Below are 27,183 nucleotides of genomic sequence, written 5' to 3'. Positions count from 1 at the left end.
TTAACTGCTTCTTTGGCCCAGATAACTTAGTTCCTTGTCTTTTTAAATCCTTTCTCACTGACAATTATGTCCATGATCCTTATAATTGAGACATTTTGTAACACGAGATGAACATGCAATCTTTTTAATGCTTATTTGTGAAGCAGGGAGTATACCAAAAGTAATCTTGGCCCACTTGTTCCATGCTGCCACCTATCGTTTTAAAGGGAAGATAAATGGCTAAGATCCATCACTGGTTGATCTCTGGAATGTGAGCTTTAAACTTGCTAGAGTTTTGTGTTCTCTGTATGGGTTTAAAATCAGTATTATTATTAATAGAAGGAGTAAATATGTATATCTGGGTCAAGGTTTTGGAATTTTCTAAGTGAACTTTACAGGTTATTGTTTTTATTTTGTAAACATCAGGATTATTCTATAACGTTATTTTCCATTGGGTAATTGGTCTTTTTAGAAAATGCTAATTGTGACCTGAGGTCAAGTAGAGAACTATATATATTGTAACTGAGAGGATTTTATCATTCGTACTTTAACATCTAGCACTTTGAAGTTGTGTTGTGTCCATTTGGAATGAATGTTGTTTCTTCAAGTTACTGAATTCAGGTGATTATTTTCTCGGGAGAATACAAAAGTGCTCTGATAAAATTCTTGGACAGAGACATTCACTGAAATTTATAGTGTATTCAAACCTGGAATTATAGTTTTGCGATTCAACAAAAGACTTGGCACATCAACACTCTAGGAGCTATAACAGACACATCATTGCCTTCAGTTTTTGTTCAGATTTTGGATTTATTCTGACTTTTACTGAATTTTATTCAGGACTTTAAATTACTAGAACTTGTGACTGTAATTCTTGGATTATTTTGGAATTTAATTCACAATACTGTAAGTTCTTTTTTCTCATTTTCACTTTGTATTCATGGGAAATAAATTATTTGTTAAATTTTACAAAGCTTGTTTTCTTTCGGTCTTTTCTGTTACCTATTTTAAGAGCATAGACTCGTAACAATAAAGGTGAGATGCTCAATAAAGGAAGATAAATAGCCCAGACTTGCATTGTTCAAGGACAAACTGATAACAATGGCCCTAGAACCTTATGTGTAGGGGGGCGCTCACCAGTTATTATGTACTTTTGAGAGTGACATATGTAAGGTGAAGTTGTTTGGATTTATAACATGCACAATGGAGAGAATGTTGGCATACCTCTATGCTACATTAATGTAATGTGGATGATATTTCTTTGGATATTGTACTTTTGGAAACTGTACATGATCTAAGCACACTGGTAACTAAAATGACTGCTCCCTTGTACTAAAAATTTAACCTGAATTAGTCTAAAGTACGCTATACATAGCAGCTATTAAAAAAGGGAAAATGAATTTTGCCAGACTAGACAATACATGTACCAGCTTATGAGAATGCAATGAATCAATTACCAAATATATAAAAAGTAAAAAAAAATTATCGTTTTTTTTTTATACAATTTACCTCTGAAGTTCAGGAAGTGAAAATGACCAAGTGGAGCTAGCACTTTATTTTGAAAGGTGCACATCTGGAGTAAGGCCAAGCTGAATACTCTATAACCCAAAGTATACCCATCAATCATACACCAAAATAAATGAAATTAAAGGTACTTTGAATTATACCTAAAATATACAAGGTCTTTTTCAAATACTCAGTATAACCAGTGAGGAAAGCTGGGGAAATTCTTTTTCTTGTAAATTCTAACCCAATGCAAAATGCAAAACTGTAGAGCGCCACCATATGCACTGACCAGTAATTTCAGCATAAAGGGCTGTAACTCTTGCAGCACCAATACACTGAGGGATGCAACTAGAGAACATCTTCACCAAGGATGAGTTCTGGCAAAAGGAAGAAACCAAACAGCAAACCCAAACAGGATTTCAATGACAACAAATGTGTAAACTGACAGCTGTCTTGCAAAAGGATGTTACTGCAACAAGTGCAAGAAATGGAATAACTTTGTGATTTTGTTTTTTGTTGTTCTTTGAACAATTGTATTAACAAAGTGATAAAAACGCCTGCTGCAGATGATGAATCCGATCTTTTTGTTGAGATTATGAAGTTGCAAAACGCAAAGAACAGGAAAATGAAATTGTAAGCAATGCTATGTCACTGTTAGGTGCATTGCATGTTTGCATGTTAAGATTTGAGCATTTAATTCTGTAGTTGAAACAAAACCATGGTTTGAAATCTTGTCATTAAAATCTCGTTCAAATGTTTTTCCATGCATGAATCTTAAAATTCTGCAAGAGTCTTAAAATAGCTAATTACATTTTATAATTACTATCACTTAGTAAATTGTGTCCTTTTCATAGGTAATGATATTTAATAATGAGCTACCTAATTTTTAATTATCCTACCTCTTAGTTACAAAAGCATGAAAAATCTTAAAGACTAGTGATAAGTTCATCAAGCATGCCACCCTCAGTAATAAAGTGTACCTCTTTAGCTTGTTAACTGAGTACAATCTATGTATATCACAAAGCTTATTATATGTGCCAAGTGATTTAACATGGCTGCATGCACTGTCCTCTCTTTGTTTAGCTGAAAGCTCCTCTGTTCTCAACCCTTTCATGCTGAATGAAGACTCTTTAAACAATACAACTAACATTTTATTAAACAATACTAATGACAAAGTCCCAAAACAATACAAATTAACTGCAAGTATAGAAGTACACTGTACAGTTTATTTAGTTCAAGCAACCAATTTTGCCAGACAGTAATCATGTATAGTAATGCAATGGAGTATAGTTACTTGTATAACATGAAAGTAATCGATAAAAAGCCACAGAATAACTGCAGTGCAACCACAGCGGGTTGGAAGTGTATATATTTTTAACTAATCCTCCATATATGTCACCTTTTAAAATTGTTTCTTGAACAAATACCACATATCAAGTATTGTTATTAATATTGTTTTTATTCTTATTATTTATCAAAATTGTTTTATGTGCAAGTGCACTATACAATACAATAATAAATGATGTATATTGTTCTCCCCAAAATTTATGTTCCATTAAGGATTACTGTATCCCACTCACGTCAACCATCCTCTAAATAAGATCATCACTGACTTGAAATAATTACGGATTTAAGCTTGTTCACACTTTGCAACAATATCTGGCTTAGTCAGTTTCTCAACTCAAAGAGATCAAAAGACAGTAAGATTATGTGAGATGTTGGTTATGTATTGGAAGTCAAATCAAGCCATATGACTATTATGGTTATTGTTCCACTGAAGTGAAACTTCATCTGTCTTTACAGACAAGTTTTAAATATTTAGTGACCCCTGGTCCTTTTAAAAAGGGATTTAATTTGTATCTCTTCTTAAAGCTATTGAACTATACCTGTCACACTAGTACAAAAAGTGTGTTCTGCTGGAATAACTACTTTTCCCACCATCTAGCAAATGAATTGCTTGACCTCTACCCTAATGATAAAAACCTGCCTCACTTTCAAATCTGACATATTGACCCTTTGAGTTACACCACCAATGTGGCTGGAACACCGTGAGTTCAAGTCATATAAGAAATGTTTGTCCATCAATTCATATGATATTCCTTATCTAAACAATACCCTCATGAGGGGCCCATGGTGGCTGAGTGGTCTAAAACACTTGCTTTTACAGATCACTGACATCTCACCTCAGTGTGAGTTTGAGTCTTGGCTCAGCCAACATGGCTATGTCAGAAAGCTGGCCGGTAGCTTCCCATGGGTCGGTAGTTTGCAGGGTCCTCCTAGATTCTTCCTCCACCAAATATCTGTTTGGTTAGGAAACACCTGGCCAATGACCACTGAAGGTAGGTGACCATTACATACAGGATATTTATATAAGAAATCTCCCAGGGGGAAATTAGAATTGCTGTTGTGAACTGGCACCTGCTGAGTAAAGGTAACCATAAAGCCAATTTTGACCTATGATTTTCTTTTAACATTTTTGGTTTTAATGTAACTTACAACACTGAACCTACCTCTGCATAATAAAGGTGATCTCCCTAATAACAATGTACACATTAAGGCTTCCTTAAACAGATTTACAGTGAAGAAGTAATTGTCAAGCAATTAATTTTTAAAAGATGGTGGCAGTTTTACATATTTCAGAAATGTAAGGACATAGCTCGGGAATGCAAGAACATTTCAGAATATTTTTTTTATACTGGATGATTTTTGAATGAATTTAAGAAAGAAGCTGAATATCACATGCCATCAGTGGCTGGCAGCAAGTGATATTGTAATATTGTCCTATAGCAAGTGCCATATTGAACTACTGTACTGCTGTGGCAAGTGGCTTATTGTACTATCATACTGTTGTAGCAAGTGGCTTATTGTACTACTGTACTGTTGTAGCAATTGGCACAATGTGCTATCGTACGTTGTAGTGAGTGACACAATGTGCTTTTTTATTATACAGTTGTAGACAGTGACATACTGTACTACTGTACTGCTATAACAAGAAGCATAATGTGCTATTATACTGTTGCATCAAGTGACAAAAGTAATTGGCATACTGAACTACAGTTTCAAGTGGCAAATTGTACTATGTAGAAACTGACATATTATTACCAATGTACTGTTGTAGCAAGCGGCATACTTTACTACTGTACCACTGTAGCAAGTGGCTTAGCACACTGTATTTAAAAGGTATATGTTTAATGAAGAGAGGGTTGTGATTCGACTTATAAAATAATGCAGGATCCTGTCCCTAAATGACAATGTTCTGTTTAACATCACTAGGGCATCTTGGTGACCTGTTTTAAGATATTAGCCTGAATGTCAAGTGTTTGTTCTCAGATGTTCCTGGATATGCACAGTCAGAAACACCCTAACAACTAGAGTTAATCTCAGAACAACAAAATTTGCTTATCATACTAAGCATGTTCTGCCATCTTTTTTCTTGTCATTCCTGCATTAAAGGTGGTGTGAGTTCACAGCCCAAGAATGATATTCACAAACAATGTTTTTGTTAGGGTAAGTAGAATGCCAGAACACTGTTTGGGTGTCCAAAACAGTTTTGTCCAAAGATACCCTGTGTGTCATTTAGCAGTTTCTATCCTGTTACATATTACAACATTTATGACATCACATTTAACAATGATGTGATAAACAAGTGGAGGAACTATCAAAACAGCCAGCCTAATACAATGTAGTTGTACATCAGAGAATAATAAATCTATACATCATTGTAAAAATCACACACCCAGAATAATCTAAAGGTGTACATCAGAGAATAACAGATCTATATACTGCACTGTCTAAAAACATACCCAGCCTAATACCTTATGTACTTCAGAGATACTGCAATATATAAAATACATAGACCCAGTCTATCACCTTATGTACATCAGAGAATATCAGATCTATACTGGAATATATAAAATAGACAGACCCAGTCTATCACCATACGTACCTCAGAGAATATCAGTTCTATACCGCACTGTCTAAAAACATACCCACTCTAATATCTTATGTACATCAGAGAATATTTAGATCTATTCTGTACTTAATGGATATATTTTATGCAAAGTATTTGTCATATAAAAAGGTGATTTAATTATGTAGTGGAATCTTTTTGCAATTTCTTAAGAAGTATTCAAATTGTAATTGTTTAAAAATTTCATTAATTACAAGTAATTATATTTTGTCCTTTAAATTTTCATGGAAAATGAATTTCAGAGTCAAATGTTTCTTTGATAATACTTGTCCAAACATAATAAATTAATTTCGGAGATCATCCAGTACTATACAAGGCCAGTCTGCATAAGCTAAAATAGATGATAACCACATCTTTTGGCCTGTTGCAGCAATAAAAAATGTTATCTGCCTGCTGAGATATCGGTCAAACAAGAGTGGTCTCCTCTTGGAAAGAGGGCTGGTACCAAATCTCGTTACTAATCAGTAACTACTCAAGGCTAGGTGCATGCTATTCCATGAATATAGTGCAGAGAGGGGTTTGGAGCTTTTCCTGAAATATAATTCAGACAGGGCTTGGGAGCTCTCCCAGTAATATCGTGCTGCGTGGGCTTGGGAGCCCTTCCATGAATATAGTGCAGAGTGGGCTTGGGAAGTCTTTCAGGAATATTGTGCAGAGAGGGTTTGAGAACTTTTTTGGGAATACAGTGCAGAGTGGGCTTGGAAGCTCTTCTGGGACAAAGGATTACTTTATACTTAGTGAGTGCATTAACTCAGTGGTAAAGCATCAAACTTAAAATCCAAGGGTCATGGGTTCAACATCTGACCAGGCCAGCCTGGGTCAGCTACCTTGGTGTGTCCTTCAAACAGGCACTTAGCTCCCATTTCCTTTGCATCATACAGCCAATGTTAAAAATTCCATTAAATATGACAACAACAACCCCCTAAGAGAAAATAAATTATTTGATATTTGAATACAAGGAAGTGATTCACTGTGGAATGCTGTAATAAACTTATCTTAAAATGGTTTTACTTAATTTGCATAAAAAATATTCTGACGATTTTTATACCATCAATATAAATTATTTTTGTGCTTTACTTTTTGCAGTAAACATTTCGTCAATTGAAGGTAAACAAAAACAATCCTACAAAAAAACATCAAAAGAGAATACATTTCAAAATCTCAAAGCCATTAGAATGGCAGCAACTTCCAGTTTTTGATATATCTGTAGACTGCATTGACTCTGTAGACTGTTGAGTAGACTGCATTAACTCTGTAGACTGAGCTTACTCTGTAGACTGCACTGACTCTGTAGACTGTGTTGAGTAGACTGCATTAACTCTGTAGACTGAGCTTACTCATTGACTCTGAAGACTGTTGACTGTTCAGATTGTGTTTACTGTAGACAGGCCTGACACTGTTGACTGTACTGACTCTGTAGACTGAGCAGACTGTAGACTGCATTGACTCTGTAGACTGTGTTGAGTAGACTGCATTAACTCTGTAGACAGCTTACTCTGTTGACTGCAATGACTCTGTAGACTATGATTCTCTATACTGCATTGACTGCTGACTGCATTTACTCTGAAGACTGTTGACTGTTCAGATCATGTTTACTGTAGACAGAGCTGACTGTTGACTGCATTGACTCTGTAGACTAAGCAGACTGTAGACTGCTTTGACTCTGAAGACTATGTTGACTCTGTGCAGACTGTGTTGATTGTAGATGGAGCTGACTCTGTAGACTGCATTGACTCCAAAGACTGTTGAGTAGACTGCACTGACTCTGTAGACTACGCTGATTTGGTAGATTGCACTGACTCTGTAGACTGTAGACTGCACTGATGTAGACAGCTTACTCTGTAGACTGCATAGATCCTGTAGACTGCATGACTGTAGGCTGCACTGACTCTGTAGACTGCATTGACCCTGAAGACTGTTGACTCTGACTGTGCAGACTGTGTTGACTGCAGACAGAGCTGACTGTTGACTGCATTGACTCTGCAGACTGAGCTGACTCTGTAGACTGTGTTGATTCTGAAGACTATGTTGAATCTGCACAGACTGTGTTGACTGTAGATGGAGCTGACTCTGTAGACTGCATTGACTCTGAAGACTGTTGAGTAGGCTGCACTGACTCTGTAGACTGCATTGACCCTGAAGACTGTTGACTCTGACTGTGCAGACTGTGTTGACTGCAGGCAGAGCAGACTGTGTTGACTGCATTGACTCTGCAGACTGAGCTGACTCTGGAGACTGTGTTGACTCTGAAGACTGTTGACTCTGACTGTGCAGACTGTGTTGACTGTAGATGGAGCTGACTGTAGACTGCATTGACTTTGAAGACTGTTTTGACTGTGTTAACTCTGTAGACTGAGCTCTGTAGACTGTGCTGACCCTGTGGACTGAGCCTACTCTTTAGAATTTGTTGAGTCTTTAGACTGTGTTGACTCAGTTAAATTTTCCTCAAACTATTGTAGTTTGCCCTTCCACTAGAAGTGGTATCTTGTAAAGAAAATCCATGCATAATTTGATCACAGATATCAACTTTTGTGTCATAAATGCACACACTAATTAGAAAGATAGAAAAATCCTCTGTCTGGTAGCCCAGGATAAATTAAAACTTGCACAGGCAGGTAAAATCTCCAATAACTTGCTCAGAAATTTGTCTAAAATATGAAGGAAAGAAAAAGATTTAATCAGACTTCATGAAAATCTCAGTTCTGGGCAAGAAGAAATTTTTCCAGCCTTTCATTATTTGTTCGCTATGGCTTGAGGATATCACATTCAATCAGGATCCTGAAGGAGGGGTCTGACTTCTTCCTCTGATAGTATCATTCGGTAGGACTGAAATTCTTAGAGTACTCAGGGGATCAGATACATAACCTGCAAAGTGAGAAAAAAAATGTCCATAAAATTAATGACATACTGCCAGAAACGTGTATGCCATTGTGATGTCATTAATTTGTTCACATGACTTAACATCAAGTAAATTGAATTTTTTCAATTATTCATAAACATATTTTTTAAAATGGGTTTGCAAAGGATTGCAATGTTGTTTCTGAAATTCTGAACCAATAATTTTTACTGCAGCAACTTTCTCTTTAAATGGTGCTATATGACATACAGTATTTGTCAAGTACTTGCACCTGTTCAAATAGTGCCACATGACAAGTATATTTCTTAACTATCTGTTCAAATTATGCTATATGGCAAACTATACTTCTCATCTGTTCAAATTGTGCTATGTGACACAGTATACTTCTCATCTGTTCAAATTGTGCTATGTGATGTACTATGTGACAATATCTTTCTTAGCTGTTAAATAGGGCTGTGTAACAAGACTATATTTCTCAATCATCAGTTCAAATAGTGTTATGTGACGTAACTTAGTCATCAACTATTTGTCCAAACAGTTCTACATGACATACTATATTTCTCAAATTTCTGTTCAAATAGAGCAATGTGACATACTTTATTTTTCACTATAGCATCAAACAGTGCCATGTAAAAGACTATATTTCTCGGCCATGTTTTCAAAAAGTGCAAATAGTCTTCTGTGACATATTTCTCCACTGACTGTTGACATGCTACTATGTGACATACCATATTTCTCAATGTCTTTTCAAATGAGACAATGAAAAGTCTCTAGGTTGTGACCCAAAAAACCAGTACTCATGGTGGTAGGAAGACACTCAGGGATATGCTGGCTGTACAAATTAATCCCATGGAAATGTATATTATACAACATATGGATCACACAGCTGACAGATGGGGAGAGACAGAAGGGGATACTGAATTGGTCCTGTCTGTCAATATGTCTGGCCATCTTGGGAAGCTTGTAAGCATGATTACTTAAAACCACTGTATAAACAAATGAAATTTGGTCAGCATGTTTCTATCATATAGATGATCAGAGTTGGTTTTTATGCAGAAATGTAAGTTCAAGTCCATTATATTGTATTTTAATATCTTTTTCTTTATTTATGCCTCAAGTACTGTATCAGGGTACAGCCACAGATGGTCAAGACAGAATTAAGGGTCTGCCCCAGGGGCAATGTTCGTCTTAAAAGATATTCTAACCATCTACTTATGCAATGTTCCATCAATTACCTGGGAGCTCTGATAGCTCAGCTGAGCTGGTAGAGAATCCAACTGATTATCCAAAGGTTGTGGGTTCGATACCCACCAAGACTAGCCTAGTTGGCTAATAACAATAACTATCATCATCACATTCCTACAGGTAGTCAGTGTTTGGGTGAGCAAAAGAACTTTGATATGGAGCTGATGTTGATGCCACTGACATTAGCATCACTATCTACATCTTGCTTTATTCTCCATAAAAGGTAAGATGATAAAAGCAGAAACTTCGAAGGAAAATCTTTATAAACTATTATGAAGGTATTTCAAATTAAAGTAAAAATGTTCATATTTACCATTCTTGTCAAGCTGTGGAAATGGAAGTTGCCTCCTTAGATCATCACCACTGCAATAGAGATATTTTCTTTAGACCAGACTATTGCTCTTTAAGTTCAGAATTACTTGTCAGATCAATACCATGAAACCTGTCTTAATGAACATCTCCAAATAAAGGACACATACTTAGAAGTATGGTATTTATTAACCCTTTTCTGAACTAATTTCACGTTTATATTTTGCCTTTATTCAATGGATTCCTGGTCATAAAGTACACATCTCTGTTGTCCCCTGCATGTCCTTGATAAATAAATTTCACTGGGCATGTCTATAAATGTGATAATATTAGTTATTATATGCTCAATTTTTTCCCCGTTAACTTTACATTGACAGAATCGTTCAATATTCCCCGATACTGAACGCGCGCGATAATACACATATAGCATTCACGTGAATAAACGAACTACTTTATTTTGTAAATAAACAATGGACTCAGATGCCAGCACTTTTGATTTGTAAACAAATCATGTACACTCGCGTAAGAGGCTCTTTACATTGTGGTTGTTTATTTGTTTCTGAATGAACTAAAACATGTTTCGTGGACTGCAAAAAACCCCAGATGTCTTGACATTTTGCGTTGATACAATGTTACGGATTTAGGCTAGCTACCTTGTATAAATGACGGATTTGGTCCTTACAAATAACAAGGCATATACTGTTTTCTTTAGCTGGTGATAAGAATGGCAAAATAAAATATACTTACATTTTTACATCCTGAATTTCCTCAAACTGTTTTTTCTTAATTCTGCAAATCCGAATTACATGAGCCATGTCATAGGTTTTCAATCTGTATCACACATTTTGAAAGTGTGCTGTAATTTCGATGATAAGTGCAATTGCATCCTCCTTACTGCACTCAAAATGAAATACACATTAAATTCCATAGCGTCTTTTTGAAAATTGCAATTGAAAGACTTTATATTTTCCCCAAGTTATGTTTTCAAACATTCAATGACAGAAACAAAAACACATTTGCAGACGTAAACACGCTTCTCCCACGCCACTTCAATCCGATGTATTTCATGTATAATTTGCACAGATGAATCCAGTCCAAAATCACAAACTTTAGTCAAATCGAAACAAAATACCAAAATATATTCACTCCAGATCAAATGGAAAAGTCGCTGCAATGTGCATTCATTCACAATATGACTGCAAATTTCAATTTTAACTAGACACGCCATTTTCTTTCGAAAGTTTTGTCGACCGCGCGACTAAGTTCAAATTTATCTGGGTGGAGCTATGCGCGCAATAATAATGATGTCATTTTGTAATGTCAAATATGCGCTTGTGTATTTAGTTTGGAATACGGCATTCATTCATTTATATTGTTTCTTGTAGTGTATTTTGTGTATATAATTAAACCTTAGGTTGAATAAAAAAATGAGCATATAATAAAAAGGTTACTGCATTTGTATGGGAAAATAGGAACTCGTTTTGTCGGAAGGATATACTGCACTCACAAGTTCGTGCAGTATTCATTCCGAAAAACTCGTTCCTATTTTCCCACACAAATGCAGTAACCTATAACTACCAAGCTTTAGCATATTCCATCAAAATCCATGAGAGTAGTTGCACACACAGAATCTTATGAATGGACTGAAGATTTTATAAGAGTCTTCCAAGTCCAATTATTTGTTAGCAATAGGTACCATGTGATTTTAAGTCAAATCCAATTACAAATCACACAGACCCAGTTTTGGCAGATCTGACTCTATGCAGTTTATAAGAAGTAATCAGTACCACAAACAATACAGACCCTGATCTGCTGCTCCAAAATGTGATGACAGATAAGTTTCTGTTCTTCACAATTAAACAGGACTTAAAAATGCATAATAATGCTAAATGTTAAACTGCTGTCTGTAAATCAAGAATATGTTCCAAAAATAAAGGTTAAGTTGGATCTGTTTCCATAGAAACATAAAATATACTTTAAATGAGAAATTCATAATAGTGACAAGTGCAAGTTGATATATAAACCTAGTTTCATGAAGACACAACAAACAGATTTGGAGTTATGCACTTCAAACAGAATACACCACTCCCTTGATAACTCGCACTCTGATAACTCGTGAGCCTGCTTATAACATGGGGTCAGGCGTGGATCCCATTTTTTAAAACCAGAAAATACCCCCCCCCCCACTGATCCCTATTTATTGACCTTGACGAAAATCATGATAAAATTGCTAACTGAAATGTTGTTATATCGTTCATTTAATGGTCGAAAATGGCAGATAGGACCTGGAAAATTTAATCAACAGTTTTAAATTATCAGCTTTTAATAAGAAGTCATATAATTTGTTACATTTTCTTTCCAAACGACATTCTTAGTACATCACAATTAAAGATATTCAAGAAAATTTTGATCAATGAAAATGTCACTTATGCCTAGTGTAGGCAGTACATTAATATTTAAATGCCAATTAAATAATTTTTAATAAGTGAAATTTATCATTTCATTCCTCTTAGGTGTAATCATCATAAATTCAATGTGTATTTAAACGTAAATTTTGTCAGCTATGTCCACAGGTGTTTCTCTGAGAACCTAATTAAGTGCCGACTATGTTTTGACAACTGACTTGCAGAGTATTTGTTTTATTGTTGCACTGAATTAAAAGCTGGCCTCCTTTGTATTATCACATTAATTGTGTCGTTTGAATCAAATAAAGGAGGAAGTCAAAAGGCATTCAAATTCATCCTACATAAAATCTAGCGGCCCCAGCTGTATGCTGGGTGAACTCATTTCAGCTGATGTGTTGTGATGTCATGTGATTTGAATTTTTAACGTAGCTTTAACAATTTTTCAGTCATATTGCTACGATGTCTGCAGTGTGACAGTTTATAGTGATGTCTAGCACTGGGGCATCATGCCACAGACACGTAGCATGATGTCCCACCCAGTCACATTATCCTGACACCAGGCCAACCAGTCCTAACACTATCCTCTTAATGCTGAGTGCCAAGTGAGGCAGCTGTTAGTACCATTTTTGTAAGTCTTTGGTATGACTCGACCGTGGATCAAACCCACGACCTCCCACATCCAAGGCAGACACTCTAACCACTAGGCCACCAGAGCGGTCCCATTTCAGCTGATCAATCAATTGTGTATGTAACATAAACTACCTTAATTTAATAGACTCATTCATAATTGTGATCAAAGATAGTAAGGCAACCAAGCGAAATGAATACTTCACAAAATAAAGAGCTTGATTTCACAGATATGGACCATTGTTGGCAAGTGAGTTTCAAAGAATTCCTGAATTGGCACTTAGATATATCCTCAAGGATGATAAGAAGTTTCACTATTACTTCCAATGAAATCACTAAATCAAGATTGTACTACTAAACAATAAAAAATTTGAGTTTCAACACAGATGATTGTCTCACAAAATAAATGTCACTAGTTTTTAAAAAAAGAAACCTTGTTTGGTGGTGTATCAACAGTTAGTCTAGTTCCCTGCTACACTGACTCCTGACTTGCCAGTATACTATTATATACAACTCTGGGAACCAGACTAATCAACAAAACAAAAAGCAGTGACGTAATAAACAGATGTTTTTATGTACACGTGATTGCTGAAACCAGCTGGAATGATCTCTCACAGGTTGGAATTTTGAAAACAAATGTTATTTATACAAAATAATTAACAACTTCATTAGAAAAAATGCATTATTAACGATTTCAAATGAGGATTCAGTCATTAAATAGCCCAGTTCCATACACACACCCCTGCAGTTTTCACGAAGTATAGCCTAAGCGGAGTTTTTCAATTTTTGGAGGTCAATTAGAAACTTGTGCCCTCGCTTATGGTGGGGTCTATGTTTGTGGACCCCATTCTGTGCAAGTTACCGAGGGAGAGGTGTTGATTGATTGACAGATTGATGGTTGTTGTTGTTGTTGTTGTAGGGTTTAACGCCATTTTTCAGCACAAGATAGGCTATACAAGGTGGCCAGTATTAATGGTGGAGGAAGAACCCGGAAAAAACCCGGAAAGAACCACCGACCCACGAGAAGCTACTGGAAAACTTTCTCACATAACCACATTAGCCGAATCTGAGACTCGAACCGACACAGACAGAGATGAGATGGCAGTGATCTGTAATGGTGAGCGCTTTAGACTACTCGGCCACTTGGGGCCCCGACAGATTGATGGACAAAAGCATTTTAAAATACTGAAAATGATGCATGCAAAAAGCAAAGACCACATCTTGATCTTAAATCTTATACTTCAATTGGATATCTTGAACAGTTTTGTTGTATTGCTAGGATGATGGATGAATAAAATGATAAATGGAAAAAAATATTAAATATACTGAAGCATATGATTTCTCAATAAACAAAAAGAATGTCTAGATTACTATTTTGATATATAAAACATGTGATCCTAAAATGACATGATACACAAATGAAGTAAAATGACCGTATGACATGCCAGACACTGGACATAAGGTGACCATAACTATCCCAAGGAATGATTTGGTCATTATATTTAAACATCTTAAGTCACAAAGCACATGACAAGTAACACATGACAGCTTATCTCCTGGAGATATCAAAACCCTTTAAGCTAAAAGACTGTTGCAGCATCTGTACTATAGACAAGAGTTCCTAACTTCTGAGCTATTTGATGTGGCGGTGTCTCAGCACATATTGGAAATGTAGAACAAAATATAAGTAGCCTTGGTCTTAATAAGAAAATGACACAAGGAACAACAACTACCCTTTATTATTATCCTTGAACAGAAAGCAAAACTAAACAAGATCACTGAAATGTGAAAAGTTGGTCACTGTTACCTAATTTTCTTGGTGATGAGTAGGACTCAAAGTGAAAGCAGTCAAGTTTCATTGACTATATAATATACTTTTGTATGTCAGAAAAAGATCTTAATGTACAAACTTAATGTAACCAATAAAATTAGGTCACTGTGACCTACTTTTAATGACAGTGAGTAGTACTTTATAAAAAGAATGTAACCACCAAGTTTCATTACTGTATATACAAATGTGTTAGAGATCCAAATGTAAACACCACTAATAACTATAATATATATTTGCTTTTACGTCACGTCCAACTGCAATCAATACAGACCCCGATCTGTAGTCGTGTACAGCACCAGCAGATCTGACCTGTTTTTTGTTCTACTGATTATGCCTAAAAAAACTGCACAGATTCAGATCTGTTGGTGCAGTTTGCAGTTGGACTCTACTTGTGTGTATAAATGGGATAGTACTGTCAGAATGTGATACAAAATTCTTGTTTATTCTTCATGGGTAATAATTTTTTTTACATCATCCATCTTATTACATCATCCATCTTGTGAAGTTAAAGCTGTCTAATATGTAGTTTAAATAAAAAAAGACATTTTACAGCCACGTAAACAAATGTTTTTTGTAAAGAAAGCTTTATATAATTATTCTAATGAAGTCAGAATGTTATGAATTTTTCGTTTTGAGGGTTTCAGTTATTTAAATTATCTGCAAATTTTTAGCATTATTGTTTTTGCATAAATGAAAGAAAAAAATGAAAAAAAATCATATGCTTACAAGTGGGATAAGAAATCCCACTCCAAAATTCATAATTCATGAGCTATGCCAAAGTTCTACCAATGAATTCTGCTCCATTCTAATTTGCATGGTCCACAGTAATGAATGTGACTGATTCAATTAGCCCTCTGATACAGTATTACAGGTTAGAAAAGATGTTAAACAAGATCTGGGCTTAATTTCACAAACATATACCTTAAGTTAAGTGTACACTTCTAACTGGTAAACTTTAAGTCAGACCTAAATTAAAGCCAATCAGATTGCTGAATTCTAAACCTAAATTTAAGTCTAAACTTTAGTTCTCTTGGTGAAATCCAAGTTGGAAGACAGGAAATTAGTGAAAATAATGAATAACAATGAATACTTGTTTCTATTAGCCTCCATTTCCCACTGTGTACGTAGTGCTGTGACATGTCCAGCAAGTGGTGGTGTGTTGCGCCCATCTGCATCAGCATTGTGGTCTCGTATAACAGCAGGTAGACTAGCTGAGAGTGAGAAAGAGTTATTGATACCCGAAACACTTAACATCAGCACAGTGGGTGAGTTCTTACATTCCTCGAGGACTGGAAGAATTGCCTTGAAATCGGGACGATCCTGTTGTGGTCAATGAGAACATTAATGGTCAATCATAGCAAACATTACACAGGCCACCATAGTGATTATGTATATCTATGGATTACTCAAGTATTTTTATTTTTTAGGCAGAATAATTTATCATTTCACACACACACTTTATATATAAATAGTATATAAATTATATACATATATATATATATATATATATATATATATATATATATATATATATATATACCCAGTCAAACCTGTCCTAATGGTTACCTTCACTCAGCAGTCACCTGTTGACAAACAGCCATTGTAATTTCCCCCCCAGCAAATGTTCTATATAAATGGTCACATGCCATCAACAGTCTGTGGCCAGGTGTTTCCTAACCAAACAATGGTTTCTTCCTGCCATATGTGGTCAGTGAAGCATAACAGCAGTGCTAACTGAATTTTGGCTTCATGAAGGCAATGGAATAAAGGAACATCATGTGAATGTGCAAACATTTTTCATCTAAACTCACTTCTAATTATAACCCCAGTCACACTGACAGTGTAGCTTGAAGGCATCAATATGTGAAATATAAAAGTGTGGCAGATTTTATTATTAGTGTAGAGGGCTAAAGAAATTTGTTTCCTCGATGGTGGGAAATGTAGTCAAGCTGTTGCAGCAAAGGTATGACATCTGATATCTTCATCTATTTACCTGTGTATTAAAACTATGAAAACAAAGGCGGGAAGAGAAAAGAGTTACAACCCTTTTCATCAGGGTCAGGGTCATTTAATATTTAATACTTGTCTGTAAAGTCTGGCAATCTGCATGGGTCACAAAGATTAGCCTTAATTGGCTTCATTGGATTTCCTATTTATCATAGTTTTCTCACATAAGCCAATTCTCCAACAGATCTAGCAAGCTAAACAACTAGCTTATTCAGATATTATTTTTAAAGCATGGACAGCTGTTTCCAAGTAAAACTTACTCGAGCTGGTCTATGAAAGAATCAGTCCTGTTTTACAGTCTTACATAATCTGTATGTCAGTAATGAAATTATTGTTATGTCATGGTGCACAAAACAGACTAAGATCAGTGACTATCTTAAAACAGTGATGATTTAATTCAAAGTATGGATAAAAGTGAGCACAATAATTTGTGTTGCATATAACTTTGGGAGACAACAATATGTAATATTTATGATTTTGTTAAAAAGTGCACATAAAACAATATTGAAAATGTTAATAATAATTACAATTAATAATAATAATAATATTTAATGCATAGTAGTTTAAAAACAATTATTAAAGGAGAACCTGTGTACAATGACCAGTTTTGCCTTTTCCCATGGGTGGTCACTGTTAACAGGTTTGACACGAGCATATTGATTATAATTTGTGTAACTAAGTTCATAGCACTTAAATCATGCTAACAGGGTTTTTACAAGTACAAGTTTGAAACATTAAAAATGTGGAGAAAAAATTAATAATTACTGCACTGACCTGAAAATTTAATCGTGTCATTACAAAAACATGAAAGGTCAATCAGAAAATAATTTTTGCATAAACTATGTAAATTTTTTCCTTCAACAAACACATGTTTATGTGTCCAAGCATGCTTTTCAGATGCAGCACTGTGTCATACCTCTGGGTTTGCACTCCAGCCTTTCTGCAGCAGAGCAACTATAGGTTTGGGAAATGTGACGGCAATTGGTGGTCTTGTACTGTGATATGCCATTTCCGCTGCTGCTGCAGCTGAAATGCATACAATACTAGTAAGCATGACAAGAAACACAACAGCTTCAAAATAACATTAATTTTACCTGCAAACCATATGGCATATTGTGCAGCAGGTTTTTTTTACAGTATGAAAACTGTGCACTGATGATTTTAAAACATTGTGTTTTCAATTTGTACTTATGTCAGCTGGGCATTATTCCCTGGGTGTGTTTTAATGCTGTATGAAATTTTCATGCATTTTAAAAACTGTTAAAGACAAGTGATTAAAAGTAATGAAAATATCTTCACCAACCCTCAAGTACTAAACAATAACCAGATATGTTATATGGCTTTCACATTTTTACCCCCCCCCCAATCATCTTAATATTGTTGTTTGGATTACATACAGTATATTCTCTCTAAGATCAGTCCAACTGCACAATGCACACATCCAGATCTGCCATCACATAATGCACTGGCAGATCTATGTCTGTGCAGTTTGTAAAAGTAATCAGTAAAACAGAAAACATACTCTGATGTGATGGCAGAAAAGGGTCAATGGTTCTTTTCAGCTGGACTCAACTTATAAGCATGTATATATGGTAACCATATAAAATCATAATTAAAATGTTTAAATCAATGTGAACAAGTTAAACAAGAATTAGGTGGAATGCTATTTTTTGCATGCTTTACAGATGCATATTCCAATATCTAAAAAGCAACTGCAATGTTTCATTTTGCTTGTTTTCTTGCTTCTAAACCACCCTTTTACAATTTTATTGGCTTTATCATGCCAAGGAAATTGGACTTAAGTGTCCATTTCAAAGGACACAATGAAGCTACTCTGAGATGGTACTGAACCCAGTAACACTAAATTATGAGTCTGATACTCAAACAATCTTCTCTAGTGCAGATCTTGGACTGCAATATACTAATAACTGTCTTTATGACATTCCATTCAACAATTTCAAGAATGGAACTGAATAGGAAACCTAAAACATTTGCTTAATGAAAAAACAACAATTCTATCTGAAAAGTGATCCTTATCTCTTGCATGACGATGCCAGTATGAGTCAAGTGGATACATGCAAGTTTCTGAAATCAGCCATACTCAAAAATTAGTACTGCACATGTTGGCTGAGTAGTATTTTGGTGTTCAAATAACTTCTTTTTACAGGTATTTAGTATATGAGGTATATTATAGGTATTTAGTATACGAGGTATACTATAGGTATTTAGTAATTGAGGTATTTAGTAAGTATGAGGTATTTAGTATATATGAGGTATTTAGTATATGAGGTATATTTAAAAGGTTCTGAATATTAGTGCTATACAATATATGAATGAAAAGTATCACCTCAAAATACTCACATGTGCTTTGACAAACTTTCTCAAATTTATTATCCAAATATTAAATGCCATTCTCTATTCACTTCATGACATGTGGTTCATACATTGGAAAACTGTACTTCCAGCCACATGTTCACTTTATAACATGTGGTTCATACATTGGAAAACTGTACTTCCAGCCACACGGCAGCTTTTAGCTATCTGCCACTCAGCAAATCTATGATAACCCTTTACCTCATCTCGTGTATGGCTTTTTAGTCCTTCGATATACATGTAGCAAAGTTACCCAGTGCAGTGCATTATAAATAGAACACATGTTACCTATTCGACTCTATACACATAGGCCTGCCTGTTAACAGTTCAGCAGTGTGGTATATGTAATGTTTAACATCAATTTTAACCATTTTACATTTTTGGTAAATTTATATTATGTATAGAAAGATTTAAAAGTAAAATCTGATTGTTATGGCTGTATAGTTATTTTTCATGGAAGAATTTGTTATCTGCTTTAAAATCTTGAGAGAACTCATTCTCCGTCAAGTCAGTGAAGCTGCGTGACCAACCGTAGCTGCCATTTCTCATACTCAAAATTTACAAGTTCTTTGTCTGCATCTACATCACTAAATCAGCTAAATTTGATAATTTATAAAAACTAATTGCTGCCTACATCAATATCAGTGCCTTTACTAAAGTTATTGAAGCTTTCATAGCTGTGATTCTAATCGTGAAAACTCAAGTAAGTACTGAACAAAATCCGTGGCCTCCATTTTGGAGAGTGCAGAATACGACCCAGTTACTTTAAATAGCAGATTTCAACCATATCATAAACAGCAACCATGTGATCTGACTTAATTGTCATTCACACCAATAAATGTAGTATATAGTTTTACCCGAAGGTGGTGCTATGGAAACCCGCTCAAAAATGGCTGATGTTTACAGCAGGCGTCGAAAGGCGTTTCCATGAGAATAGATTAGAGGCATCAAAAGAAGCTTGCATTAGGCAAAGGGTTAATGGTATTCAGCCAAACATAGAGGATGTAGCAACATTTGGATGCTACACTCCTTCAGGAAGTCTGTCATGATGGCAGATTTATGAGCTAGTGCTTTGTCACCAAGTGGTTCAGCAGAATTCTACAACATTTGGTATCACTTTGAAAGCATAAAAATGCCCAGTTACACTAGCAAATTGGCACAGCTACCTGATGACCGTGCCTTATCAATTAAAAAGAATAATGCATATAAAACTCATGTGACATTCCAACTATGTCAAGTGATGTGTCAACTCCATAAAAAACCATGTTATTTCCTCTTGAGTCAGATGAAAGAAAACTGTACAATGTGACAGAGAATTACATCCCTAAAAAGTACTTTATCCAAGTTAGCCTTAATGTCAGCCCTTAAAGCGCTCACATTTTACAGTATGCTCTTTGCATAGTGGCAGAAATTGTTTTCTGACATTTCTACATAATTGACATTTGCCAATGCTACATCACACATATATCTGCAGGTGTTTGGCATACTGCATGTGCAGTCACAGTTTATTTTATAGAACATTATTTTGTCTATTGATCAGCATTAAATTTACTGACAGGTTCAAAGGAAGAAAAAAGTTACAATGAATTATTCAGAACTTTTAAAATATACTTCACACACAGAAAAACTTCCAGAACTCAAGCACCAATCATCTGAATAGAGCATATGTCAAAGTCCAACTGCTAACAGCATAGACCCTAGTCTGATGTTGCATAATGTTTTCCCTACTTAGTACCATCTCGCATGCATTCCAGGTAAGACACACAAAAAAACAAATATAAACCTTTATGCTTCCAGTGATCTCACCTGGTTTGAGATGGGCAAATGGTAGTTCTCCAGCTAAGAGTTCCCACAGACACAGTGAATAACTGAATACATCAGCCTTAATACTGTACTTGGTGCACTGGGTAAAAATTTCTGGAGCCATCCATCGTAGATTCTGTATAAAGAAAAGACTTAAAGAAATGTACAAGGCATAAAGTCAACCATCATAAGACCAACCATCTGTGAGGAAAAAGACTATTTAAAGTGAGTTAATGGTGTCATGATAAAAAAATCCTGTCTTTTAACCTTTTCAAGTCAAACACATGACCTGCTGTCCCCATAAAAAACTTTCTTTACACCCTTTTAAAATCAAACATGTGACCAGCTCACTGCAGTGGCACCATTTCCTGTGTTAGTGCTCATCAAGAAGATGCTAACTAAACAGAAAGACAATGGAATCACTCCTTGGTGCCAACCTTATGTGCAGACCAAAGTGAACCACTAAACTGCACAACAGAGTAAGACTTTAAAGAAGAACTTAAATCACACTGTCACAACTAGTATGCTAAAGATGCCATTTAGACCATCAGGACAAAGAAAGATGACTCGGATGAAGATCAATGTATTGTATTAGTGAACCTTAAAGACTCACTAATTAAGCTAATTCCTGCTGAATGGATAATTGTGGCCAACAAGAAAATGTGCACAAGGTTGGACCTAAGTATCCATGACTTTAAAAAAAGCAGAGATTCCTGAACATCTTTCCTGATTGATTGAAAACTGTTTTTTTTTTATTGAGTACTCTGCAGGTGTTAGAAAACAAAATACAGTAATAAAATCCAGAATTTTTCCTAAATAAGTTTTAAGTTATCTTATCTTGAAAAAACTGTAGGATTTCATCATTTTTGAGGAATTCTTCTACTACTTTTTCCAAGAATAAAAGGTTTCAATTTATTCATTTTTAGCATTAGAAAAGATTTTCCATCATTTTCACTATCATTACTTCTGACAAAAATATCAATGTTGTCTGAGATATTAAAAGCAAGATAATGTAAAATATCAATTAATGTACTCTGAGACATTTTATGAAAATTAGTGAAACCAGAGTTTGAACCCCAAGGATATAAAGCCACTGTCATATTTAAACTAAGACTTAACTCAAAATACTGACATTTGAGTGGTTAACATTAAATCACTGACCAATCTGATGACAGAATTTTCAGCTGACTCAGAAACTGAGCATGAGAAAGGTTTTATAATCTTGAAGCCGAGTTAATTTCTAATGTGAATGTGAACTGAGTAACATATCTGATGGAGATACATGGGTTCTTAAGAATGTTATGTCCTATACTCTGAATGATGTCAGAAAGATCTAGATTTGTACTAGTGTAACAGCCTAGCAGGTCCAGTCTCTTTACCAACTGATATGTGAACCTAACTATGAGACAGACATACAGACAAACCAGGTTTGATTTCCATCTATGGCAGACTTTTTACACAGTAAAAGTTGTTTTCAGAGCTAAACCTTCCTGCCAACAAAACAGGTGTTTTGACAGGTCATCAGACTTATCACAATATACAAGTATAATAAAATGGTATGAGAAATAAGAATTTGGTTTTAAATGACATGTGCCCTCTCCAGTCATTGGTGTTTCAAGCCCTGCTGTACAGCAACTCATTTACAAATTGTGTGATTTTCAAAAACATTCACACAGAATCTTAACCTTCTTGGTGCTACTAACACCAAAAAGCTAATAGCAGTCATGTGACTCACTACTGACTAGTGATATAATGAACTCTGTATTTACTTTTAATGAACCTTGTCCCAAGAAATTTAGAATATAAAACACCATTTGTTACAAGAAATTTAGAATATAACAAAACACCCTTTGTTACAAGAAATTTAGAATATAACAAAACACCCTTTGTTACAAGAAATTTAAAATATAACAAAACACCCTTTCTGAGACATAAAAGACACATAGAGGACACAACTATTTATTGTAATTAATACATTGTTAGAGTGAGTGATTCTGACAGATCCAATATTCTTTTTATCTATCTAGCAAAGAAACCTACTATATACCCCTGGTTGATTCAGACAGATCTAACATAATGTTTTATTTAGCAAAGAAACATTACTACATACCCCTGGTTGATTCAGACAGATCTAACATAATGTTTTATTTAGCAAAGAAACATTACTACATACCCCTGGTTGATTCAGACAGATCTAACATAATGTTTTATTTAGCAAAGAAACATTACTACATACCCCTGGTTGATTCAGACAGATCTAACATAATGTTTTATCTAGCAAAGAAACATTACTACATACCCCTGGTTGATTCAGACAGATCTAACATAATGTTTTATTTAGCAAAGAAACACTACCACCTACCCCTGGTTGTTTTGTCATATTGTCCTCTGCTGACCTCAAAAAGCGCGATTCTGAAAAAGTGTAAGCAAAGTAATGATCCAAGCCACAATAAAACTTTGCAAGAAAGATAGAGGCATTTTAAAAAATTTAAATTTTTTTAAAAAATGATTTGTTTACTCTTTTTACAATTTTCTTTGCGTTTTGAAATCTATTTTTAAATCCTTCACTTTTATATGCAACAAATCTACAACAGTTTTCAAAATTATCAGTCAAAGTCCAATTTTCTTTTTACAAAGTGAAAAGTACACCTTAGCTTCCCATACTCATTTACAGAATAAGTCGAGTTCGATTGCACATAACACAGACCCTGATCTGCCATCACATAATCTGTCAGCAGATCATGGTCTACTGACTATTCTAACAAACTGCAAAGAGCCATATCTGCCAGTGCATTATGTGATGGCAATTCTGGATCTGTGCAGTTTGCAGTTGGACTCATAACAGAATATATGGTATGTATTTCTATCAATGATATGAAGATAATTTTATAAGTGAGTATACATGGCATGTCATTGTTCTAGGTTAATATAGGACCTATTATTCAACCCATATAAACAGTATTTTTGCTCAAATGTCAGCAAAAGCTGTACCAAGTTTAAAGAATGCTGTCTATAAATTTATTGGTTTTATATAGTCTCCAATTTGATTGCATTGCAAATAAGAATTTTCAGACACAATAAGAATCCATCTGTATTAATACATTAGATTTTAAAGAAATATTGAGGATTCTTTTAATACTGGACCAAATTAAAGGTTATTAAATACTTAACGAGGTATTTCCAGAAAAATTCACCTAATATGAATAGAACTATATATATATATATATATATATATATATATATATATATATATATATATATATATATAACTAAAGTTACACCTGATTTGAATAATACTTCTCAAGAGCTATCAATGTATCATAATGTCTGGTGTGTGTGTGTGCATGTGTGTGTGTGTGTGTGTTTGTGTGTGCATGTGTGTGTGTGTGTGTGTGTGTGATTTGGATTTTTAACACCTCTTTCAGAATTTTTCAGTCATATTGCTACAATGTCTGCAGTGTGGCAGCTTATAGTGATGTCTAGCACTGGGGCATCATGCTGCAGACCTGTAGCATCATGTCCCACCCATTCACATTATCCTGACACCAGGCCCACCACTCCTAACACTAACCTCTTAATGTCAAGCAGCAACTGGAGCAGTCCATTTATTATAAAGAGATGGAGAAAAAGAGAGAATTGAGAAAACCATAGTCTAGCCCACTACTGGTAAATCAAAATATCTACCATATCTGTTTCTCGAGACGAAATTTGGCAAGTTCTTCTTAATTTCTGATGCCAATCTAGCAACATAACCAATTTTTTGAAGCAGAATATGTTGCTTCAATAATATTTAACTAATGATAATATGATAAAAGTCCACACACCATGTTGCAAACAGAGCTCTCAAAAATAAAATAAAAATATACTGCTCATGTATTCTGGCTTGTTTTAGCAATAAAAGTGATAAAATATTGTCTGTTTATGTACAGATAGAGGTCTGATAAGAGTGGCCTCCCCCTAGACAGACATTGGCATTCTATACTGTCATTCATCAGTTCAATCTGGAGTATAAGTGATTCATGCTGTAGCTTGGGATCCATATTATCATCAGGTAAGTCTTACTTTATACTCTAAAACTTAGTTTCTTCTTCAATACATTAACCAATCATATGTTACCAGAACTGGTCAGAGCAAAAAATAGAGATCAGCTTATAGTAAGTAGACTGATGAACACTGATATAAGTTCATCTTTTGTTGACTGTTTTGCTTCTCCAATCCAATTATAGCTTTCAAACTATGAAAGTGGAAAAACATCATATTAAAGCTTTCAAATTATGAAAGTGGAAAAACATCATATTACAGCTTTCAAACTATGAAAGTGGAAAAACATCATATTAAAGCTTTCAAACTATGAATGTGGAAAAACATCATATTAAAGCTTTCAAACTATGAATGTGGAAAAACATCATATTACAGCTTTCAAATTATGAAAGTGGAAAAACATCATATTACAGCTTTCAAACTATGAATGTGGAAAAACATCATATTAAAGCTTTCAAACTATGAATGTGGAAAAACATCATATTAAAGCTTTCAAACTATGAAAGTGGAAAAACATCATATTAAAGCTTTCAAATTATGAAAGTGGAAAAACATCATATTAAAGCTTTCAAAATTATGAAAGTGGAAAAACATCATATTACAGCTTTCAAACTATGAAAGTGGAAAAACATCATATTAAAGCTTTCAAATTATGAAAGTGGAAAAACATCATATTAAAGCTTTCAAACTATGAATGTGGAAAAACATCATATTAAAGCTTTCAAATTATGAAAGTGGAAAAACATCATATTACAGCTTTCAAACTATGAAAGTGGAAAAACATCATATTAAAGCTTTCAAACTATGAATGTGGAAAAACATCATATTAAAGCTTTCAAACTATGAATGTGGAAAAACATCATATTACAGCTTTCAAATTATGAAAGTGGAAAAACATCATATTACAGCTTTCAAACTATGAATGTGGAAAAACATCATATTAAAGCTTTCAAACTATGAATGTGGAAAAACATCATATTAAAGCTTTCAAACTATGAAAGTGGAAAAACATCATATTAAAGCTTTCAAATTATGAAAGTGGAAAAACATCATATTAAAGCTTTCAAAATTATGAAAGTGGAAAAACATCATATTACAGCTTTCAAACTATGAATGTGGAAAAACATCATATTAAAGCTTTCAAACTATGAATGTGGAAAAACATCATATTACAGCTTTCAAATTATGGATGTGGAAAAACATCATATTACAGCTTTCAAATTATGAATGTGGAAAAACATCATATTAAAGCTTTCAAATTATGAAAGTGGAAAAACATCATATTACAGCTTTCAAACTATGAATGTGGAAAAACATCATATTAAAGCTTTCAAACTATGAATGTGGAAAAACATCATATTACAGCTTTCAAATTATGGACGTGGAAAAACATCATATTACAGCTTTCAAAAATATGGACGTGGAAAAACATCATATTACAGCTTTCAAATTATGAAAGTGGAAAAACGTCATATTACAGCTTTCAAATTATGAAAGTGGAAAAACATCATATTAAAGCTTTCAAATTATGAAAGTGGAAAAACATCATATTAAAGCTTTCAAATTATGAAAGTGGAAAAACATCATATTAAAGCTTTCAAAATTATGAAAGTGGAAAAACATCATATTACAGCTTTCAAACTATGAAAGTGGAAAAACATCATATTAAAGCTTTCAAATTATGAAAGTGGAAAAACATCATATTAAAGCTTTCAAAATTATGAAAGTGGAAAAACATCATATTACAGCTTTCAAACTATGAATGTGGAAAAACATCATATTAAAGCTTTCAAACTATGAATGTGGAAAAACATCATATTACAGCTTTCAAATTATGGATGTGGAAAAACATCATATTACAGCTTTCAAATTATGAATGTGGAAAAACATCATATTAAAGCTTTCAAATTATGAAAGTGGAAAAACATCATATTACAGCTTTCAAACTATGAATGTGGAAAAACATCATATTAAAGCTTTCAAACTATGAATGTGGAAAAACATCATATTACAGCTTTCAAATTATGGACGTGGAAAAACATCATATTACAGCTTTCAAATTATGGACGTGGAAAAACATCATATTACAGCTTTCAAATTATGAAAGTGGAAAAACGTCATATTACAGCTTTCAAATTATGGACGTGGAAAAACATCATATTACAGCTTTCAAATTATGAAAGTGGAAAAACGTCATATTACAGCTTTCAAATTATGGACATGGAAAAAC

The 27,183-nt window shown here is 34.3% G+C and overlaps 1 protein-coding gene across 1 annotated transcript in view; it reads right to left on the bottom strand.

Annotated features, from left to right (window-relative positions):
• Positions 1-8,187: 8,187 nt before the first annotated feature.
• The window catches only part of LOC149778293 (serine/threonine-protein kinase TNNI3K-like), a 92,281-nt gene continuing 73,285 nt past the window's right edge, over positions 8,188-27,183 (bottom strand). Inside the window, exons 18-23 of the mRNA XM_089939104.1 lie at positions 23,275-23,324; positions 20,916-21,048; positions 17,653-17,762; positions 15,820-16,049; positions 9,871-9,920; positions 8,188-8,320 (exon numbers count right to left, since the gene is read on the bottom strand). Of these exons, the coding sequence (XP_089795230.1) occupies positions 8,226-8,320; positions 9,871-9,920; positions 15,820-16,049; positions 17,653-17,762; positions 20,916-21,048; positions 23,275-23,324 (668 nt within the window). The 3' untranslated portion in view covers positions 8,188-8,225. The remainder of the gene's footprint in view (positions 8,321-9,870; positions 9,921-15,819; positions 16,050-17,652; positions 17,763-20,915; positions 21,049-23,274; positions 23,325-27,183) is intronic.

The sequence above is a fragment of the Sinohyriopsis cumingii genome, chromosome 17, assembly GCF_028554795.1.
Source record: "Sinohyriopsis cumingii isolate HCF-2022 chromosome 17, ASM2855479v2, whole genome shotgun sequence".
NCBI lineage: Eukaryota > Metazoa > Mollusca > Bivalvia > Unionida > Unionidae > Sinohyriopsis > Sinohyriopsis cumingii.
Note: the sequence above shows the minus strand (reverse complement) of the source record. Positions and strands in the feature narration are given on the sequence as shown.